This window comes from Chelon labrosus, assembly GCF_963514085.1.
Source record: "Chelon labrosus genome assembly, chromosome: 2".
In the NCBI taxonomy this organism is placed as follows: Eukaryota; Metazoa; Chordata; class Actinopteri; order Mugiliformes; family Mugilidae; genus Chelon; species Chelon labrosus.
In genome coordinates, this window is record NC_140338.1 from 3,531,502 (window position 1) to 3,552,174 (window position 20,673).

General features: G+C 41.2%; 3 protein-coding genes across 3 annotated transcripts; all 3 read right to left on the reverse strand.

The window, feature by feature from the left end:
- Window positions 1-491: 491 nt before the first annotated feature.
- On the reverse strand, window positions 492-984 carry LOC311506469 (calcineurin subunit B type 1-like; the record flags this gene model as incomplete). The annotated part of the gene is made up of 2 exons (XM_084570432.1): window positions 492-539; window positions 754-984. Coding segments are annotated over 2 exons (279 nt in total), but the record flags the coding sequence as incomplete, so codon positions are not given.
- A 2,443-nt stretch (window positions 985-3,427) lies between these two features.
- Window positions 3,428-5,801, reverse strand: LOC311501094 (E3 ubiquitin-protein ligase TRIM21-like; the record flags this gene model as incomplete). Its single annotated transcript, XM_084562758.1, has 2 exons — window positions 5,746-5,801; window positions 3,428-5,080 (listed from the first exon to the last, which is right to left on the reverse strand). The coding sequence occupies exon 2, from the start codon at window positions 5,069-5,071 to the stop codon at window positions 3,428-3,430; it is 1,644 nt and encodes a 547-aa protein (XP_084418884.1). The 5' UTR covers window positions 5,072-5,080; window positions 5,746-5,801.
- Window positions 5,802-12,591: 6,790 nt separating this feature from the next.
- LOC311501064 (E3 ubiquitin-protein ligase TRIM39-like) lies at window positions 12,592-16,253 on the reverse strand. The gene has a single exon (XM_084562721.1). It carries the CDS (start codon window positions 15,734-15,736, stop codon window positions 14,093-14,095), a length of 1,644 nt encoding a protein of 547 aa, XP_084418847.1. The 5' UTR covers window positions 15,737-16,253; the 3' UTR covers window positions 12,592-14,092.
- Between the last annotated feature and the right edge of the window lie 4,420 nt (window positions 16,254-20,673).

A 20,673-nucleotide genomic window follows, 5' to 3' on the forward strand; every position in this document is an offset into this window, starting at 1 on the left:
AGGCTGCACCTGCTTTAAGTTTTTTGTCGATAAAATGAAATGAGTAAAAAAGTCTTACTTGAAAATGAGTGAAATAAAGTTACAATATATTTTACTATTTGAGTGTTATTTTGGCATAAGAAGGAAGTTAAATTTCATAGATGCATTTCTTTATTTCTGTCAGAATTGTGGTGTAATACTTAAAACGACAGACTGAGAGGCTTTAACTCGTTCAGCTGTCAGTAAACTCTTGTTGGCACTTCATGCTGTTTGATCAAAAATCTGGAGTTTACTGTTGGTGAGATGACACGAAAATAAATAGAATATAAAACCCATGCCCCCCCCCCCCAAACCCAATAAAATCAGTAAAAACACTTCAGCTTCCATCCAAACTGAAGCCGTTATCTCCAGTCGACTTTATAAAGTGCGACGCCGAGCTCCCGACCAATCAGGAGACTGGATCTTCACACAGATCTCCAGTAAACGGACGAGGAAACCTAGATGAGCAGCTCTCAGACGTCCACCACCATCTTTTTGTGGATGTCCAATCCGCCGACGACCTGGAGAGGACGAGAGGAAGTGAACAGGAAGTGAGAGCTGAAGGTCGCTCAGAGAGAGTTTAAATATTATACGTGAAATATTTATCCGTGGAAATGTGTAGTTCTTTTTCCTGCCTATAGGGGGCAGTGCAGTTTATGAACAGAGGAGGAGGTGGAGACCAAAAAACAGAGCTAATCTGACGGCGATCATGTGACAACAGCTGTGACTGCTCACCGCACAGAACTCCTCGAAGGAAATCCTGCCGTCACCATCTTTGTCAGCGTTGACGATGGTTTTGTCAACAATCTGCTGCAGCTGGGTGTCCTTCAGGTTACTGCCCATCATCATCTTCAGGACCTGGAAGAGCTCCCCGTTGGAAATGAAGCCGTCTTTGTCCATGTCGTAGATCCGGAAGGCGACTGAGGTCAAGGAGGAAATAAACGGGAGGTTTGAATAGGTCAGAGTTTAGCTCCGTCGAGAGGCAAAGAGTAAGTGACCAATAAGATGGATCGGGTGACCAATCACATGTAGAATCAGAGGTATGGAATAGCCCATTGTTCAGACTTTAAATACAGCGCTGCTTAAGAGCATTTCTGTATAAAAACGACTCAAAACATCAGCCAAAGAGAACCCAATCAGACTAAAACAGAAATATTATACTTTTGTATCTGTGAGGTGAACCTACAGGATTAAAAGTTCATTTAAAGTGTTTCCATCAATGTAGTGAGACTCGGGTGTGGTTCAGTTCCTGGTTTAGTTTAAATAAATCAGGGATTTGTCTCAGTCTGATCTTCACAACACATGTTTGTGGACAAAGGAGCTTTCTGAGGAGCTCAGAGAAAGAGTTGTTGTTGCTCATCAGGCTGGAAAAGGTTCCAGAACCATCTCTAAAGAGTTTGGAACCCATAAATAATCCACAGTCAGACAGATTGAAGACGACTGTTCCCCTCCACAGGAGTGGTCCACCAACAAAGATCACTCCATAATAGTCTGAGAGGTCCCAAAGGAACCCAGAGGAACTTCTAAGCAGCTAAAGGCCTCTCTCACATTGGATAATGTTAATGTTGATGAATCCACTGAACAACCATGGTGTGATGGACAAAGACACTGCTCTCCAAGAAGAACATTTCTGCCCGTCTGCAGTTTGATCGACATCATGTGGACAAGCCAGAAGACTATTGGGACAATGTTTAGTGGACAGATGAGACCAAAGTAGAATAGTTTGGTTTAAATGAGATGAAACAACACTGCATCATTCCAGCATCAGAACCTCATCCCTCCATCAAACATGGGGGTGCTAATGTCCTGGTTTGGACCTGTTCTGCTGCATCTGGACCAGGACGGCTTGTCCTCATTGATGGACCAATGAATTCTGAATTCTACCAGTGAACTCTAAAAGAAAATGTCAGGACATCTGTCCATGAGCTGAATGTGAAGAGTAATTATTGATCTGTTAAAGGTTGTCATCACCTACTTAGAGCAGAAGAGGAGCTCTGAGATAAAGCAGCTCTCACACTCTGAAGACCACCTCCACCTCCTCCAAAGCTTCTCCTCCCTGAAAGCTGCTCCACCCACCAAACACTGGACAGGAGTCAGCGTCCGTCCACCATCATATGAATGGACTGTGGTGAGAGCTGTGACTCAGCTGGAGGAGACACTCAGTAAAGACATAAAGAAGCTACTTGAGGCTGAGCTGAAGAGGCTCCAGCAGTATGCAGTGGATGTGACTCTTGATCCTGACACAGCACATCCTAACCTCATCCTGTCTGATGATGGAAAACAAGTTCATGATGGTGGAGTGAAGAAGAATCTTCCAGACAACCCAGAGAGATTTTCTACATGTATTTGTGTTTTAGGAAAGAAGAGTTTCTCTTCAGGTAGATTTTACTTTCACGTTCAAGTTGAAGGAAAGACTGACTGGAATCTAGGAGTGGTCAGAGCAAGTCCATGGGATGGTTTCTGGACTCTAAGTTTAATGTACAGAAATGAGTATATAGCCTGTGATGATCCTTCAGTCAGTCTCTCTCTACGTTCTCGTCCTGAGAAGGTGGGGGTGTTTGTGGATTATGACAAGTGAAAAAAGTGATAAAGAAAAGACTTAGCACATTTAAAAATCAGGAGTTCATCTACAACCTTAACTAAGATCTCAAAAATGTCAGCCTGATGTTTAGAGAGACGTATCTACAGTCATGTTCAGTATATCCATGCAATGTCTTTTTAAATATAACATTTAAAGAAATGATTGCTTTTTTTTTTTAAATGTAACATAATTTTATCAAATATCTGCCTCAGGATGTCCAGGAGGTGGAGAAAGAGACCGGGGTAAACAGATGTAAACCTGTAAAATGACCATTTAGAAAGGAATTTCTTACTTATTTTACATAGTTTTTTAAAAATTAGTTCTGATCAAAAACTGGTGAATGAAACCATGTTAAAGGTGGTGACACGAGAAAGAAACACAGTTGACACAACCCAGTACACAGCTCTTGGCCTTTAATTGTAGCTCATTTTACAATCATCACAAATTACACACGTGTTTTTCATGATGGATCCATCACTGGGTGTTACAGGGTGAAGAGTTTCATGAATCAACAGTGAAAAAAACATTAAAACAAGTAAAAGGTAAAAGTCCAACAACCATTAAATCTATACTGATGAATTAAAGAATGAAGGAATTAACACATTAATGAAAGAAAACAAATTGATATGAACATTTTTATCATAATTCACAATAAAATCTTTTATTCCAGAATAATCAGTTTGTACCGTATCTCTCCAATCCATTGATATCTTTGTGTTCACAGCTGTACCAGTATTGTAGTATTAAAGCATATATGTACAGAGTGTGAATAAAGTGTGAAGATCAATAAGTTCATTCACTGATCTCAAAGCTTCATCATTAAATGGATCAGACAGTTTGATTGACAGGACAGACGATCAGAGGTGCAGAGTTTTTACCACCATCATTCACACAGGGACTGAAGTATGGGTAAAGTTTGTCAGTGAAGGAGCAGCCACTAAAGGAGTAGATAAGAGCTGCAGTATCTACATCATGAAAGGAGACCAGACCCTCCTCATAATCCACAAACACCCCCACCTTCTCAGGACGTGAACGAAGAGAGAGACTGACTGAAGGATCAGCACAGGCCTTGTATTTATTTCTATTTCTCAAACATACAGTCCAGAAACCATTCTGAGGACTCAGTGGGATTATTCCCTTCCTGCTGATTGACTCTCTGGCCACTCCTAGATTCCATTCAGTCTTTCCTTCAACTTGAACCTGAAAGTAAAATCTACCTGAAGAGAAACTCTTCTTTCCTAAAACAATGACATAACGAGAAAATCTCTCTGGGTTGTCTGGAAGATTCTTTTTCACTCCCCCATCATGAACTTGTTTTCCATCATCAGACAGGATGAGTTGAGGATGTGCTGTATCAGGATCAAGAGTCACATCCACTGCATACTGCTGGACCCTCTTCAGCTCTGCCTCAAGCAGCTTCTTCATGTCTTTACTGAGTGTCTCCTCCAGCTGAGTCAAAGCTCTCTCCACAGTCCACTCATATGATGGTGGACGGACGCTGACCTCTGTCCAGACCTTGGTGGGTGGAGCAGCTTTCAGGGAGGAGAAGCTTTGGAGGAGGTGGAGGTGGTCTTCAGAGCGTGAGAGCTGCTTTATCTCAGAGCTCCTCTTCATCAGCTCAAAGACTTCTTGTTTCAGATCTTTGATGAAACCTTCAGCCTGTTTCTCTGAAGTTTTCTGTTTGTCTTCGATCTCCTTTATGAGCTGGTTCAGGCCTCTCTCAACAGACTCCTTCAGAGCAGTGAAGACCTGAACACCTTCTGCTTTCTCTCTGTCTGCAGCATCTTTACTCATCTTCACTGACTCTTTCATCTCCTCAATCTTCAGTCGTCTCTTCTGAATCATCTGCTGAATTTCATCCTCTGTCTTCCACAGCTCTGCCTTCTTTCCTTCATATCCTTCTTTCAGAGGAACAACCTCATGTGTCTTGTGGTCTAAAACAGAGCAGAGCACGCAGACACATGTCTGGTCGGTTTTACAGAACAGCTCCAGAGGTTTATCGTGCTTCCTACACGTCCTGTCTTCCAGGTTGTCTACAGGGTGGATCAGCTGATGTCTTTTCAGGCATGACACTGTCAGATGAGGCTCCAGGTGAGAGTCACAGTAGGAGAGCAGACACACCAGGCAGGACTTCAGGGCCTTCAGTTTGGTTCCAGTGCAGACGTCACAGGGAACTTCTCCTGGTTTGGCAGCTTGTTGCTCTGAGCTGCTGCTGCTGGCTTTCTGTTGAGCTTCATGTCTGAACTGAGCAACCATCTCACTGATGAAAGTGTTGATCTTGAGCTGAGGTCTAGTGTGAAAAATCTCATTACACAATGGACACTTGCACAGGTCATTATGATCCCAGTGTTGAGTGATGCAGTGTTTGCAGAAGTTGTGTCCACATGATGTAGTGACTGGATCAGTGAACACATCCAGACAGATGGGGCACAGAAACCGATCTTCAGATCTCAGACATCTGGCAGCAGACATGTCTACACACTGACAACAAGAGAGAAAGAGAGAAAAAATACAGTTTAAGTAGAGATTTATTGATGATTGATGAGTTATTGAACTTCTATGAGACTTCAGACATAATAAGTTTAAAATACACTGAGATCTTTACTTATTTTAACTCTAGCAGCTCATAAAAAGAGGTCAATAGATCTGTTTTACAGCCATCTGCAGCTCCACCTGAGTCTAAAGTTTCTCCTGATGGTTGTCTTTTTACTGACCTCAGGTGGAGACAGAGAGGAACTACATCAGACTTCATTTATTAGTTAAAAGGCAGCATTTGTTGATCACTCTTTGTAAAAACAACATTCAAACTTGGTCCCTCCTTCACCAGAGAGTGAGCAGAGGAGTTTGAGTGAGCTAGAAAGTGAATGAAAAGGGGAAGTTGTGTTAGTGGGAACTAGACTGAAGCAGATTTTATATTTTGTTCTAAAGCGCTAATGTCTGGACTGAAGCTCTAAGTTTTGATGCTGGTTGTTGAAACGAAGTAAATATTATCAGCTGTACTCACCAGTATTTGAGTCAGATGTTGAGAAAGAACAGATGAACTCAGTTGAATTTTCTTCAGACAGAAACAGAGATTCGTCTGGACTGCAGCTCTAAGTTTTGATGCTGGTTGTTGAAACACAGTAAATATTGTCAGCTGTACTCACCAGTGTTTGAGTCAGATGTTGAGAAAGAACAGATGAATTCGTCTGGACTGCAGCTCTGCCGTCACACAAAGTTTGAGTTTCATTTCAGGAAAGTGACGTTGAATCTGGTCTGTCCAGTTTAGTTCCTCCTCTGACTGAAGCTCTGTTTGTCACGGTTTATTTCCTGCTTCAAGTTCAGACGTGATCAGTTTTATTGTCCGTCATGAGTCACAGAAATCCGTCTTCGACATGCTCATAAAAACATTTAAAAGACAACATTATGAAACAGCCAAAAATAAATAAATAAATCCATAAAATTAGACAGTCTTCAACAAAAAGCAGCTTATGTTTAGTATTTATATAAATTGTACAGGATGCTGCTGTTTGTTTCTCAATCCAATATCTGCGTTATTACACCTATTTAAAGACAGGCTGATATAAAACACATGATCTTGAGATTTCAGGAGACTTTGCTCAATTCTGGGAAATGGTAACACCAGGTCAGCTCCTTACTCCTGCTTCTTAATGCTAAGCTACGCTAGGGTAGGCTAGGCTAGGCTAACCTCGCCCTGACTCCAGTCTCAATCCTTGAACCACTCATTCAGCATAATTTGCAGTAAACTCATAAACTAACCCAGATCTGATTAGTTTAACGAGCAGATTCTTTCTGAACGTCACCTCATTAAATCATGTATTTTATTTTTATTTTTTTATCTGTGACGTCTCGTCTCGTGCTAGCTAAGATTAAATTATTCGTTAAAACATGAAATTGGGAGCTAAAAACTTTAGATAATTAGCTACAGATGAACATTTGTAAGCATTTAGGACAAGGTTGAAAGGTTGAAATGATCCTGGTCACCTAGCATTAGCATTAGCTCATATGAGTCTCTGAACAAGAGAATTGTTCACTTTGTATGTTAATGAAAATAATCATTTTGTCATGTTTACTGATTGGAAACTTGACGTTTTATTTACATATTAACTCAGTCATCATCCAAAAAACAAACAAAAAAAAACAGGATATTGTAGTGTTTTATACATCAAATGGCAAAATAAATAAAATCATGTATTTGTGTACAATCAGTTTAAACCAGGAAAGAAAAAGAGACATGTCTGTTAAACATGAAGCCAGTTAGCTTAGCTTAGCTTAGCGATAAAGACCAAAGGAGATCCACCAACCAGCTTTTGTCATTCTAATTATGTCTTGTGTATTGAATTAATGAGTTTAATTAAACGACACAGAAATCACTGATGTTCATGATTATGTCTCATTTGTTTTTAAATTGGCCGACAGTCTGATATAAATATGTGTAAATGTCACATATAAACAGGAAGTCAACTGAAGGAACAGTAATCGTTTAATTATATTTCCATTTGTTTCAGATTTTGACAGTTTTTACCGATGTTCTGATTTTAAGATGACTTCTGTAAAAATACGGGCAAACAGACTAGAGGAAATTAATCCGTTTCTTTTTTTTTCATTTTCTTCACCAAACCATTTATTTCAACATGCTAAAGAAATGCTTGAAATGATCAAAACTTTAATAAACCCCGAATGCAGGAGGACAAAGGCGTCATCCTTCAGACCGATTGGTGTTTCTTCGTATTTGTGTTCATATAAAAACTGTAAAGCCGACAATATGCGCCACGCTTGCTTCTAAACAAAATGACATGAAAATCCAAAATCCAGAAAAAAAAAGAAACTCAACAGAAAGTTTATTTTAATTATCATTTTAAAGCCAATTCACTTCAAATTCAGCCCGTGACATGCGGTGACTTCCATATGAGTTAGTTTTCTCTAAATGCAAACTAAGATGGCCGATGCATCCTCACTTCCTCCCAGTGTCGTGAAGTGAAGCTCAAATATGGCAGAAACGGGCACCACCATCTTGTACTGGGGCGTCATTTAACAAGCAGAGCGTTGGTCTTCAAATGTTTACTATGTTCGTATGAACGCCGCCCTCTAGTGGTCGTTTTTTTTCACAAGATGGTGGAGGTGGACGGTGAGTTAATATATTAGAGCTTTAATCTCTCTCAGGAAAATGCTGATATACCGTTGACATTATGACTGCTAACTGTTAGCCCCGGGGGCTTCTAGATGCCCACAGTTGCCTAGCAGCGGCTGATGCCATAGAGTTCTCTCAACGTTGAAATGGACGCTTACTGTTTGCTTATTTAATTTAAACATTAAGAAAGCGCTAGCTAGCTAGCTAGCTAATATCAGGTATATTGTTCCTGGGCAGGGGGCGGGGCTTCTGCTCACAAGTGACATCACAAGATGGCGGCACCCTTCTCTGGCATATTTTGGCTTCAGTTCTGCGCTTCTTCTTACAATAGCAGGACAAACGCTGACAGTGAACGAAGGGTTGCATCTGCTTTTAGTTTTTTGTCGATAAAATGAAATGAGAAAAAGTCTTACTTGAAAATGAGTGAAATAAAGTTACAATGTATTTTACTATTCGAGTGTTTTGGGAAAAATATTTTGGCATAAGAAGGAAGTTAAATTTCATGGATGCATTTCTTTATTTCTGTTAGAATTATGGTGTAATACTTAAAACGACAGACTGAGAGGCTTTAACTCGTTCAGCTGTCAGTAAACTCTTGTTGGCACTTCATGCTGTTTGATCAAAAATCTGGAGTTTACTGTTGGTGAGATGACACTAAAATAAATAGAATATAAAACCCATGCCCCCCCTCCCCAATAAAATCAGTAAAAACACTTCAGCTTCCATCCAAACTGAAGCCGTTATCTCCAGTCGACTTTATAAAGTGCGACGCCGAGCTCCCGACAAATCAGGAGACTGGATCTTCACACAGATCTCCAGTAAACGGACGAGGAAACTTAGATGAGCAGCTCTCAGACGTCCACCACCATCTTTTTGTGGATGTCCAATCCGCCGACGACCTGGAGAGGAAGTGAACAGGAAGTGAGAGCTGAAGGTCGCTCAGAGAGAGTTTAAATATAATATATGTTAAATATTTATCCATGGAAATGCGTAGTTCTTTTCTCTGCCTATAGGGGGCAATGCAGTTTATGAACACAGGAGGAGGTGGGGACCAAAAACCAGAGCTAATCTGACGGCGATCATGTGACAACAGCTGTGACTGCTCACCGCAGTTCCCGTTGGAAATGAAGCCGTCTTTGTCCATGTCGTAGATCCGGAAGGCGACTGAGGTCAAGGAGGAAATAAACGGGAGGTTTGAATAGGTCAGAGTTTAGCTCCGACTAGACGCAAAAGGTAAGTGACCAATAAGATGGATCGGGTGACCAATCACATGTAGAATTAGAGGTATGGAATAGCCCATTGTTCAGACTTTAAATACAGCGCTGCTTAAGAGCATTTCTGTATAAAAACGACTCAAAACATCAGCCAAAGAGAACCCAAACAGACTAAAACAGAAATATTATACTGTTGTATTTGTGAGGTGCACCTACAGGATTAAAAGTTCATTTAAAGTGTTTCCATCAATGTAGTGAGACTCAGGTGTTGTTCAGTTCCTGGTTTAGTTTCAATAAATCAGGGATTTGTCTCAGTCTGATCTTAACAACACATGTTTGTGGAAGTGTATGATGGCAACGGACAAAGGAGCTTCCTGAGGAGCTCAGAAAAAGAGTTGTTGTTGCTCATCAGGCTGGAAAAGGTTCCAGAACCATCTCTAAAGAGTTTAGAACCCACAAATAATCCACAGTCAGACAGATTGAAGACGACTGTTCCCCTCCACAGGAGTGGTCCACCAACAAAGATCACTCCATAATAGTCTGAGAGGTCCCAAAGGAACCCAGGGGAACTTCTAAGCAGCTAAAGGCCTCTCTCTCATTGGCTAATGTTAATGTTGATGAATTCACTGAACAACATTGTAAAAATGATAACTAGCAATTGTTGATCTTATTAGACTTTTCAAATTAAACGGACTCAGAAATAAGGTGTTGCAATAAGCAATCCATAAAATCTTGTCTGCCCAGCAATTTTTTCTCATTGTTGACTTAACTAGTATTTTTAAATCAGCACAACAAGGATTTGTAAGTCTTTGAGCAGGTTTTTGAGTTAAGTTGGGCCAACTCCGTCGATTGCTCATGTGCGCATGCCCATTACATGAACCAGTTTGAACCGGTTTTATCGATCGCAAACCGCCGCGGATTTTCATCATTGACTCTACTGAATTTGAAGACTGTTGGATATATTGGATATATACGGAGCTGATATCAACTTTACTCAAACAGGTAAGCTAAGTGTGTTTTTACTTTCATCACGTTAAATTAAGTTAGCGCAGTCTGGCTTTTCTACTGCTTGTCCGCTTTTTCTAAACTTTTTCGAAAGGCTAATCCGTCATCCAGACGCTTTCATGGCGTTATTGCATTTTTATTATCACAATAGGGTGACCAAACATCCCCGATTTTCGAGGACAGTCCCCGTTTTGAATAATCTGTCCCCGGCTGTCCTCAAAAATGTCCCGATTTAGCGTTTTATGAATGAGGGGGGAAAAAAGTTGCGTGTAGACTAAGAACAACGGTTATTACGGTAGCCAGATAGGAAGCGCGAGTGAGCATGTTGCGCGCAGACTAGAACAACAGTTATTATGGTAGCCGGTCGCACTCCTCCGGACATCACGTGATGTTTTTGTTGACGCCGTGATGTTGGCAGGAAATCTCAGAGTCAGGCTTCGTGGGGCACAGACAGCTTTGGAGTTTGTCAGCTAAAAACAGTGTCATCATCACTGGAAGGGTAATGTCTCTTCGTCACGCTGTCATAACGGCAGCATACTGTAACTAGCTAATCGTCGAAAAGAAATCTGTTGGACTTCGTGTTAAAAACATGCTAAATACGTTTAAATATACTCTGAATTCTGTACCCGATATGATGCGTTATATATATATATATATATATATGTGTGGGGAAATAGAACTGTGTCGTGTTATGTTTAGGGGGTGAGACTTAAACGCGTTAATTACGATTAATTAATTACAAAAAAATACGCATTTAATTTTATGTTTACAAATTACAGAGGCTATTGTGAAAGTGCTTTTAGCAAAACTGACTTCATGCTATATGTGTCTCTTGTGTTTAAGGGGCGGAATCCATGCAGTGCAAATTCTGTAAATTCACGTGTGCCAACCGAGAGACGATTTTAAAACATGTTGGCCTTCATCACGGACAGGGTGCACACTGGCCTTGCATCTACACAGACTGTGTATGTGTGTTTAAAGTGTTGTTACACTGCTGTTAAACCTTATGGGCCACAGAGACTGGTGATGTTTATAAAAAGAGGCTCAAGACCCACCTTTACAATCAGGCTTTAACTGATTTCTTTTATTACCCTACCTTTTAATCAGATTCTTGATATGTTTTAACTACATGTCTTAATTGTACAAGTTGAAAGCATCTTATCTATATTGGTCATTTTTATTCTGTCTTACAGTTTTAGTCTCTCAGTTTTTAGCTCCAGTGTCTCCTCATGGGGGGGGGGGCTACCGCACTGGGAGCTGGTCTACTGACGGGGGTGCTGTCCTGTGGGTGGCTCTGGCCCTGGTGGCTGGGGGGCTCTGCACCTTGGTGTAGGGCCTCCTGTCTACCCAGGTCGGGGCTGTCTCTCTACGGCGGCGCTGCCTATAGTCGTGGGCTGGAGGCCCTCTCGATGCGGTCGGCCCCCAAAGGAGGCTTTCTCCTTGCTCCAGGTCTCAGTGCCAGCCATGTCTCTCTCTAACGTGTACAGTGAGTGTGAGCCTTTGTGTGTGTGCGTGTGTATGTGTTTCTACGTGTGGGGGGATGGGGGGTGTGTGTATGTGTGTGTGGGTGGGTGTGTGTCTCTGTGTATCTCTGTGTTTTTACGGGGGTGGGAGGGTTGGGTCTGTCCTTAGTGTTTTTAGCCTGTGTTTTGTCTTTGCTGATTTTAGCCTCTGTGAGGCACTTTGTATTGCTTTTAGTATGAAAAGTGCCATATCAATATAATTTGATTTGATTTGATTTGATTATGTAAAATAATAAAACGAAGGGGAACTACTGGTTTTTACAACCTGGACCTTGTTTGGGACCTGGAGCACAGAGACACAGTCTCTAAATAACACATTATCTGCTGCGAAACTCGTTCCCTGTTGAGTCTGGAGTTACCTGTTCTCATCATCCAGGGTCTGTAGGTCAATCTACAGACCCTGGATGATGAGAACAGGTAACTCTTAATAGCACTAGTGTATCATAATAAAACATTGGTGAAATTAATGAGTTATTTAGAGGCTGCGTCCCAGTACCCCGGACACTCCCGCTACATGGATATAGGCTGATCTAATTATCTCCCGAAGGAATACAAATGACACCAAAGTTATATGGGTGAGTAAACCATCGTATTTTATGACAGAAATAAGGTCCAGGTTGTAAAAAACTGTAGTTCCCCTTTAATCTCCTTGGCCTCGGAAATTATTTTACCAAGAGGTGCATATCCAGTGTTGTCTACTGTTAAAATAAATTATTGTGTAAGTATAAATTCAATGTGCATATGCAAAAAATAGTCTAATGTATTGTTGTTTTTTATAAATGTTTAAGTTATTCCATCTGTTCACAAGTTGAATAAATATTTCAGATAACATTCAGCTGTAGTCTGTTTTTTAATTATCAAGCTGTTGAGTATTTTTCAAGTAAAATTACAGCAACATCAATTGTGCTTGATTTAAAAAGGTAAAATGTAAAGAATATGTTTGGTAAATCTAGAAATATATGATGTCATTGAAGGAATAATTGTACATTTATTCAACAAGAATATCTATGTTTAAAAAAGGCTGAAATACATGACACTGAGGTGAATAACTGTTAATTCAACAAAAATATCTGAGTTTGACGAAAGTAAAAATACATGGCACTCAAGCAAGAACTTATTTATTAATCCCACAGTATTATCCTAATAAGGTGAACAAGAAGATCCAACTTGGCAAAACTTAAAAATCTTAGTTAAGTCAACAACAGCTGGCAAAAGTTGAGAAAACTCAAAAATCTCTTGCAGCATGTTGCCTTGATATTTTACGTTTTCTCAACTTTTTCTTTTTTACAGTGTGATGGACAAAGACACTGCTCTCCAAGAAGAACATTTCTAAACATCATGTGGACAAGACAGAAGACTATTGGGACAATGTTTAGTGGACAGATGAGACCAAAGTAGAATAGTTTGGTTTAAATGAGATGAAACGACACTGCATCATTCCAGCATCAGAACTGGCTGACCGCTGAGCCGCGCATGAAGTTAGTTTTCTCCATCAAATTAAGCAGCTCTTCAATCACTTCAAACTAATACACCTGAGGAGGTAATTTATGGCCCGGGAGTCATTGACAGACCGGCCCACTTCATGCGCAGCGCAGTCAGTCAGTCAGCCAGCCAGCCAGCAACACAAGTTTCATGTACCTTGATGAAAAAAACTGCATTTGATGTTGTTTTGGCCGAGCAGTTTTCCAGGCTGTTAGAACTGAATGACACTGACTGTCTATACCAGGGGGGGCAATTATTTTTCCTATAACTGTATCAGGCGAGATAATATTTTCTATCTATCAGAACTGACCAGCAGGTGTTTTGCGTGCATCAGGCAGGTACGTCAATTAGCTCCTCCCCCCAACTTTATTGACAAACTTGTCAGAGTCTCTTGGTTGCCTTGGCAACCACTCCGCGTATCGGTACAGCAGTGCGGCGCTCTGTGTTAACGGAGATTCTGACACAAAGACGTAGTAGCTCTGTACCAGTTAGCAGCGTTACTACGTCTTTGTAACCAGTTAGCAGACAACGGGCTAAATCTGTTAGCCTACTGTTCCACAGTAGCACACACGGCTAACAAAAAACTACTATAAATGACAACACCACTGCAGTTAGTCTGTTAATATGCTAACATACAGACACACTGAAAGTTGCGATAGACTTTTTCCCCCCTTTATTTTTATGTTTCTCATGGCCCGGCCCACAGGCCAGTCCGTGGGCCAGTCCGCCCTTGTTAATGAGCCTAGAAGCATACGCACAGGAAGTGCTTAACCTAAGGTTTCTCGTGCTCACAAGATACTTTCGCGTGCGCACTGATGAAACTTTTACCCATGTCCCTTTAGGGGCTCCGTACAAATCCCTGTCAGTGGGTCTTTATATAATATTTATACTTTATATATTGAAATACGTCCACACGGCAGACATGTTGGCCATTCCAGACATGCCCATACTGGCTGCGGATTTTGCTTGAGTCATCACAACATCCTGTTGCAGCCGTGTTGTTTTGGTGATAAAAGTCTTTTGAAAATGAACTTTTGTGACAAAACTTTCTGTGGCCGAATATTCATTGCATCCCTAGAATAAAGTGTGAACATCAATGAGTTCATTCATTGATCTCAAAGCTTCATCATTAAATGGATCAGACAGTTTGATTGACAGGACAGATGATCAGAGGTGCAGAGTTTTTACCACCATCATTCAGACCAGGACTGAAGAATGGGTAAAGTTTGTCAGTGAAGGAGCAGCCAGTAAAGGAGTAGATAAGAGCTGCAGTATCTACATCATGAAAGGAGACCAGACCCTCCTCATAATCCACAAACACCCCCACCTTCTCAGGACGAGAACCAAGAGAGAGACTGATTCGAGGATCATCAAGAGCTTTGTATTCATTTCCATTTCTCAACCATACAGTCCAGAAACCATCCTGAGGACTCAGAGTGATGCTTCCCTTCCTGTTGATTGACTCTCTAGCCACTCCTAGATCCCAGTCAGTGTTTTCTTTAACCTGAACCTGAAAGTAAAATCTACCTGAAGAGAAACTCTTCTTTCCTAAAACACATGTAGATTTAGAAAATCTCTCTGGGTTGTCTGGAAGATTCTTCCCCACTCCACTATCATAAACTTCTTTTCCAACATCAGACAGGATGAGGTTAGGATGTGCTGTATCAGGATCAAGAGTCACATCCACTGCATACTGCTGGAGCCTCTTCAGCTCCGCCTCAAGCAGCTTCTTCTTGTCTTCACTGAGTGTCTCCTCCAGCTGAGTCACAGCTCTCACCACAGTCCATTCATATGATTGTGGACAGACGCTGACCTCTGTCCAGTCCTTGGTGGGTGGAGCAGCTTTCAGAGAGGAGAAGCTTTGGAGGAGGTGGAGGTGGTCTTCAGAGCGTGAGAGCTGCTTTATCTCAGAGCTCCTCTTCATCAGCTCAGAGACTTCCTGTTCCAGATCTTTGATGAAACCTTCAGCCTGTTTCTCTGTTGTTTTCTGTTTGTCTTCGATCTCCTTTATGAGCTGGTTCAGGCCTCTCTCAACAGACTCCTTCAGAGCAGTGAAGACCTGAACACCTTCTGCTTTCTCTCTGTCTGCAGCATATTTACTCATCTTCACTGACTCTTTCATCTCCTCAATCTTCAGTCGTCTCTTCTGGATCATCTGCTGAATTTCCTCCTCTGTCTTCCCCAGCTCTGCCTTCTTTCCTTCACATTCTTCTTCCAGAGGAACAACCTCATGTGTCTTGTGGTCTAAAACAGAGCAGAGCATGCAGACACATGTCTGGTCAGTCTTACAGAACAGCTCCAGAGGTTTATCATGCTTCCTACACATCCTGTCTTCCAGGTTGTCCACAGGGTGGATCAGCTGATGTCTTTTCAGGCGTGACACTGTCAGGTGAGGCTCCAGGTGAGAGTCACAGTAGGAGAGCAGACACACCAGGCAGGACTTCAGGGCCTTCAGTTTGGTTCCAGTGCAGGTGTCACAGGGAACTTCTCCTGATTTGGCAGCTTGTTGCTCTAAGCTGCTGCTGCTGGCTTTCTGTTGAGATTCATGTCTGAACTGAGCAACCATCTCACTGATGAAAGTGTTGATGTCTAGTTGAGGTCTTGTCTCAAACACCTTATTACACATTGGACACTTGCACAGGTCATTACGATCCCAGTGTTGAGTGATGCAGTGTTTGCAGAAGTTGTGTCCACACGGTGTAGTGACTGGATCAGTGAACACATCCAGACAGATGGAGCACAGAAACTGATCTTCAGATCTCAGACATCTGGCAGCAGACATGTCTACACACTGACAATAAGAGAGAAAGAGAGAAAAAACACAGTTTAAGTAGAGATTCACTGATTATTGATGAGTTATTGAACTTCTATCAGACTTCTGACATAATACGTTTAAAATACACTGAGACCTTTACTTATTTTAACTCCAGCAGCTCATAAAAAGAGGTCAATAGGTCTGTTTTACAACCATCTGCAGCTCCACCTGAGTCTAAAGTTCATCAAACTCTCCTGATGGTTGTCGTTTTACTGACCTCAGGTGGAGACAGAGAGGAACTACATGAGACTTCATGTATTATTTAATAGGCAGCATTTGTTGATCACTCTTTGTAAAATCAACATTCAAACTTGGTCCCTCCTTCCCCAGAGAGTGAGCAGAGGAGTTTGAGTGAGCTAGAAAGTGAATGAAAAGGGGGAGTTGTGTTCGTGGGAACTAGATTGAAGCAGATTTTATATTTTGTTCTAAAGCACAAATGTCTGGACTGAAGCTCTAAGTTTTGATGCTGGTTGTTGAAACACAGTAAATATTATCAGCTGTACTCACCAGTATTTGAGTCAGATGTTGAGAAAGTACAGATTAACTCAGTTGAGTTTTCTTCAGACAGAAACACAGAGATTCGTCTGGACTGCAGCTCTGCCGTCGCTCTGACAAACTTTCAGTTTCATTTCAGGAAAGTGATGTTGAATCTGGTCTGTCCTGTTTAGCTCCTCCTCTGACAGTTTGTCACGGTTTATTTCCTGCTTCAAGTTCAGACGTGATCAGTTTTATTGTCCGTCATGAGTCACAGAAATCCGTCTTCGACAGGATCATAAAAACATTTAAAAGACAACATTATGAAACAGCCAAAAATAAATAAATAAATACATAAAATCAGACAGTCTTCAACAAAAATAGACACATGCTGACAGCAGCATGTGTCTATTTCTGTTTGTTCAGGGTGGTTAGAGCAGAGTTCAGGAACCTGAATTAATGTTTGAGGACAAAACAAATGTAGACCGAGATTTGTAGATGTCATCATAGCCTCTAGAGATTTTAACTGCATGAATTTACTCTGGTCTCATAACAAATCAGAAATATTTTTGTACGTCTCAAACAACGTTGTGCTTGCGTTGTGTTTTTCCTATTGAAAATATGCGAAAATGGCTCGGACAACTCACGCAGCATGTGAAGCTATTTGTGTTGTTCACTGATTAAAATCGACGCTGCCGCCACTTTTTAAAACCCGATGTTTGTGCTCTAGATTTTTTAGACCATGGACATTTAACATTATTTTAAGAGAGTTTTTTTTTATGACTTGCATTTTTTTATTTAATAATATACAAATCAGTAGCATCACCAACAGTACAGAATGCCTTTTAGTCCAACCCCGAACATTTTCTCCCACCCACGCACCCACAACAAGGAGGGGTCATCTAACAATTCAGTGCAGTGGCCATGTATAACTCAAACATGTATAACTCATAGCTGTAATCACAGAGACAAAATAATCATGTCATACAAAGTAATTAATAATAATAATAAAAATCCCGAGCAGTAGTCAAGAAGTAATAATCCCAAAATCATCACGTCTCTATCCTATAACTAACACTTCTTGAGCAGCCTGTTATTTCCTACCTTGGAACAACTAAAGTGTCAAGGTACATACCCCACTTCAGAAAGTACTTTTCCGTTCTGTCCTGCATCGTATATGACATCCTTTCATATGCAGCTACTTTGCCTAATTCAGTCACCCAGTCCTGGAAAGGAGGTTCTCCATGTTTCTTCCAATTCCTAAGAATAATCTGTCGTCCAATCATGATAACAGTTTGTGTCCAGGATTTCAGTGGTGGAGGAAAGGAGGACAGTACTTTACAGTCTCCTAATATATATAGCTTAGGGCAAAGTACATAATGTCTTTTCAGGACATGACCACATCACATGTATCATTGTCCCTTCTTCCACACAACACTTCCAACAAGTATCTGAGTCCTTCAACCCAAGTCTGAAGAGCCTACTTGGGGTCCAATAGAATCGATGCAGAATCTTAAACTGAATAAGTCTAACCCTCAGGTCCCTTGACATTGTTCGGGAATTGCCACAAACTGTAGCCCATTCCTCTTTATCATATGATATCCCCAAGTCTCTTTCCCAGGAAAGTCTCAGGGCTGAGAACCCTATCTCCCCTTTGTTAGGGAGGAATTTGCGGTGATGCCGATGAAGAAGCAGAAGTACCAGAGTCTTGTATGTCTTATGCTGAAGGAGTTTATTTAGGCTCGATCGAGGAGAACAGAAGCTTCGTCATCACAACATAAGTGCATGAGTCCACCTCAATTCTAAGGGACAAACAGTGAACTCAGATTCTTATACTAGCAAGCAAGGCCGAGGCAGCAAACGGGAGATGTGTTGGCATCCCATTGGCCATTGTACATAAACATGAAGATAAGCATTCACACCAGCTAGGTAATACAAATTGTCAAACAGTGACGGAGGGCATTATCATCTAACTCTACAGCTATGCCTGTAATGCAAAGTATCCCCCAGAGAGTGAGATTGAAGACGCCAAAGAGGGACCTTGGTCTTGGTATGTTCCTCAGAGAGAAAATAGGGCAGATAACTGACGCCAGAAGTAATCACACATTAACCACACAAACTATCCATAGGGAAGAGAAATTATTCTCTAACAATCCCCTCTTATTGATCATAAGATCAATACACTATAATTTAGCACCTTAAGGGTGAGTTAATATCAAGCCATCAGAATCAAAGACCATCACGCAATACAAAAACCCAATGAGATCAAATGTGAAACAAATAAACAATAAAACAAATAAATGCATCAACATTGATAAAGATGGTGTTGTAAAATAAAAACACAATTAAACACAGAATCACGTGAGTCAAATAATATCATGATGTAGTATTCACACCCCTCTTATGTAGCATGTCAGCTTATCTAACATGTGATCTGTGAATCCCACCTTCCCGTCAACAAGGACCGCTGGAGGCAAACCCTCAATGGGATAAAGAACCCCTGAAACACCTAAGTGTTAGAAGGGCTCACGTTGGAAATCACAGCCACATGAACCTACTTACAGGAAGCCAAAAACCCCCCCTTTCTCGACGAGAGGAGGTAAAAAGACCCCTGCGCTAACTATTCTAACCATGGAGTCAGACCTACGGGAAAAACCTCAATGTCATGGAGGAAAACCCAAAGTCTAGTCTCATCCAGATGATGTCATAAGGGTGTGTAGTCACTTGGTACAACACATGAATCAATAACAGTAATATATGCAGATTACATACCAATTCAATGTGACGATTATAGGCAATCAGTATCAGACTAAACGCATGAAGGTAAATATGAAACTTTCAAAGTGGAATTGCAGTAAGCAAGACAAAGCAATCATAATAATGTAATAGTAGTAACAGTTGACAGGAGGAATGATCTTCAACCCATGTGCTGAGCGCACAGTAGAGGGCCACCACCATGGAGAGGTTACTAGCACATACGATGCATGGTGGTATGGAATCCATCTCTTTCATCTTCAACTTCTCCTCATATGTCAAGCAGACATATGCATCAATGATTTATTACCTCAAAGAGTGATGAGGACTTCAAACAACAATAACAACACACATTGTAACGATCCCAAGGATATTCTAATGTGAAGAAAGTATAAATAATTTGCACTACTCTTTTACTTTATAATTACTATGTGATTTGAACTTAAGTGTAATTAAATGAGAATATAGATATGTAGTGTATCAAATAAGTAAACTCATTCTGATAACCTTCTTATTCTACAAGTGGCAAAAGGTTTTCCCTGTGACATGTACTGCAAGTTTAGCAATATAGCAATCACCAAAAACACATCTATCAGTTGGGCATTCAAAAACAACAGAAGCTGGATATCGTCTGGATCGAGGGTGAGCAACAGTCTTTCTTTCTGTGTGATCCTTGGACGTCTCAGCATGGTCATTTGTGTCAAATGCATCATATTTCTTCACACTCATGTTAATGTGAAGTGCTGGAGGGTTCATCAGTTCATTCTCACCACATGAGATCACTGCAATGTCCGCAGGATCTCTCTGCTGAGAGTTTCCCCTCTTAAGCAGCTCGAAATCAATGTCGTTGGAGTTTGGATGACCTTTCACCTTACTCTGATGGTTCTCCATCTGTAACCAAAGCAAAAGGGATCCCCAGAGGAAAACAAAGATAAGAGCTCCTCCGATTACGAACCAGAGTGAGCCGCCCCCTCGACTTCGGCCTTCGGGGCGAATCTGCACCTTGTCGCATGCACCCATTCTGGTTTGCCTTCGACTTTCAGAGCTGTTCTTGTCCACAGCAACACCTGATATGGACCCTTCCACCTAGGAGACAAAGATACCTTTTCCAAAGATTTTATTAGTACAAAATCCCCCTCTTTGAAAGGGTGAATGGGCTCATCCGAAGGTCTCGGGAGTCTGTCTGCCACCTGTAAGTGATACTTCCGTAAGATTTCAGTTAGTTTCTTCACATAGTCAAACATGTACTCATCTGTCCAAATCAGAGTGGTTTTGTTTGGTGTTAAGGGAGGACTTACACCTGTGGACATGGGTCTGCCCATCAATACTTCATGTGGACTTAGTCCTGTTGTTGCATTTGGTGCACTCCTGATGGAGTACAACACCAATTGCAGTGCGTCAGGCCATTTCAAACCTGTCGCCATCATTGTTTTTGTCAGTCTGTCTTTAATGGTCGAGTTCATTCTTTCTACCTGACCTGAACTTTATGGATGATACGGAACATGTAATTGCCAAGTGAACCCAAGAGCTTTTGAGAGAGCCTGTGTTTTGTTTTTCTTCTTATCTTGTCTGTGTGTATCTTCACTGGTGTGAGTGCCTGCACTAGTGTGTGCCTCCGCTGGCCTGTCTGCTAATGCCTGTTCTCTGTCTCTTTTTAGTTGAATCATTGCAGCGGC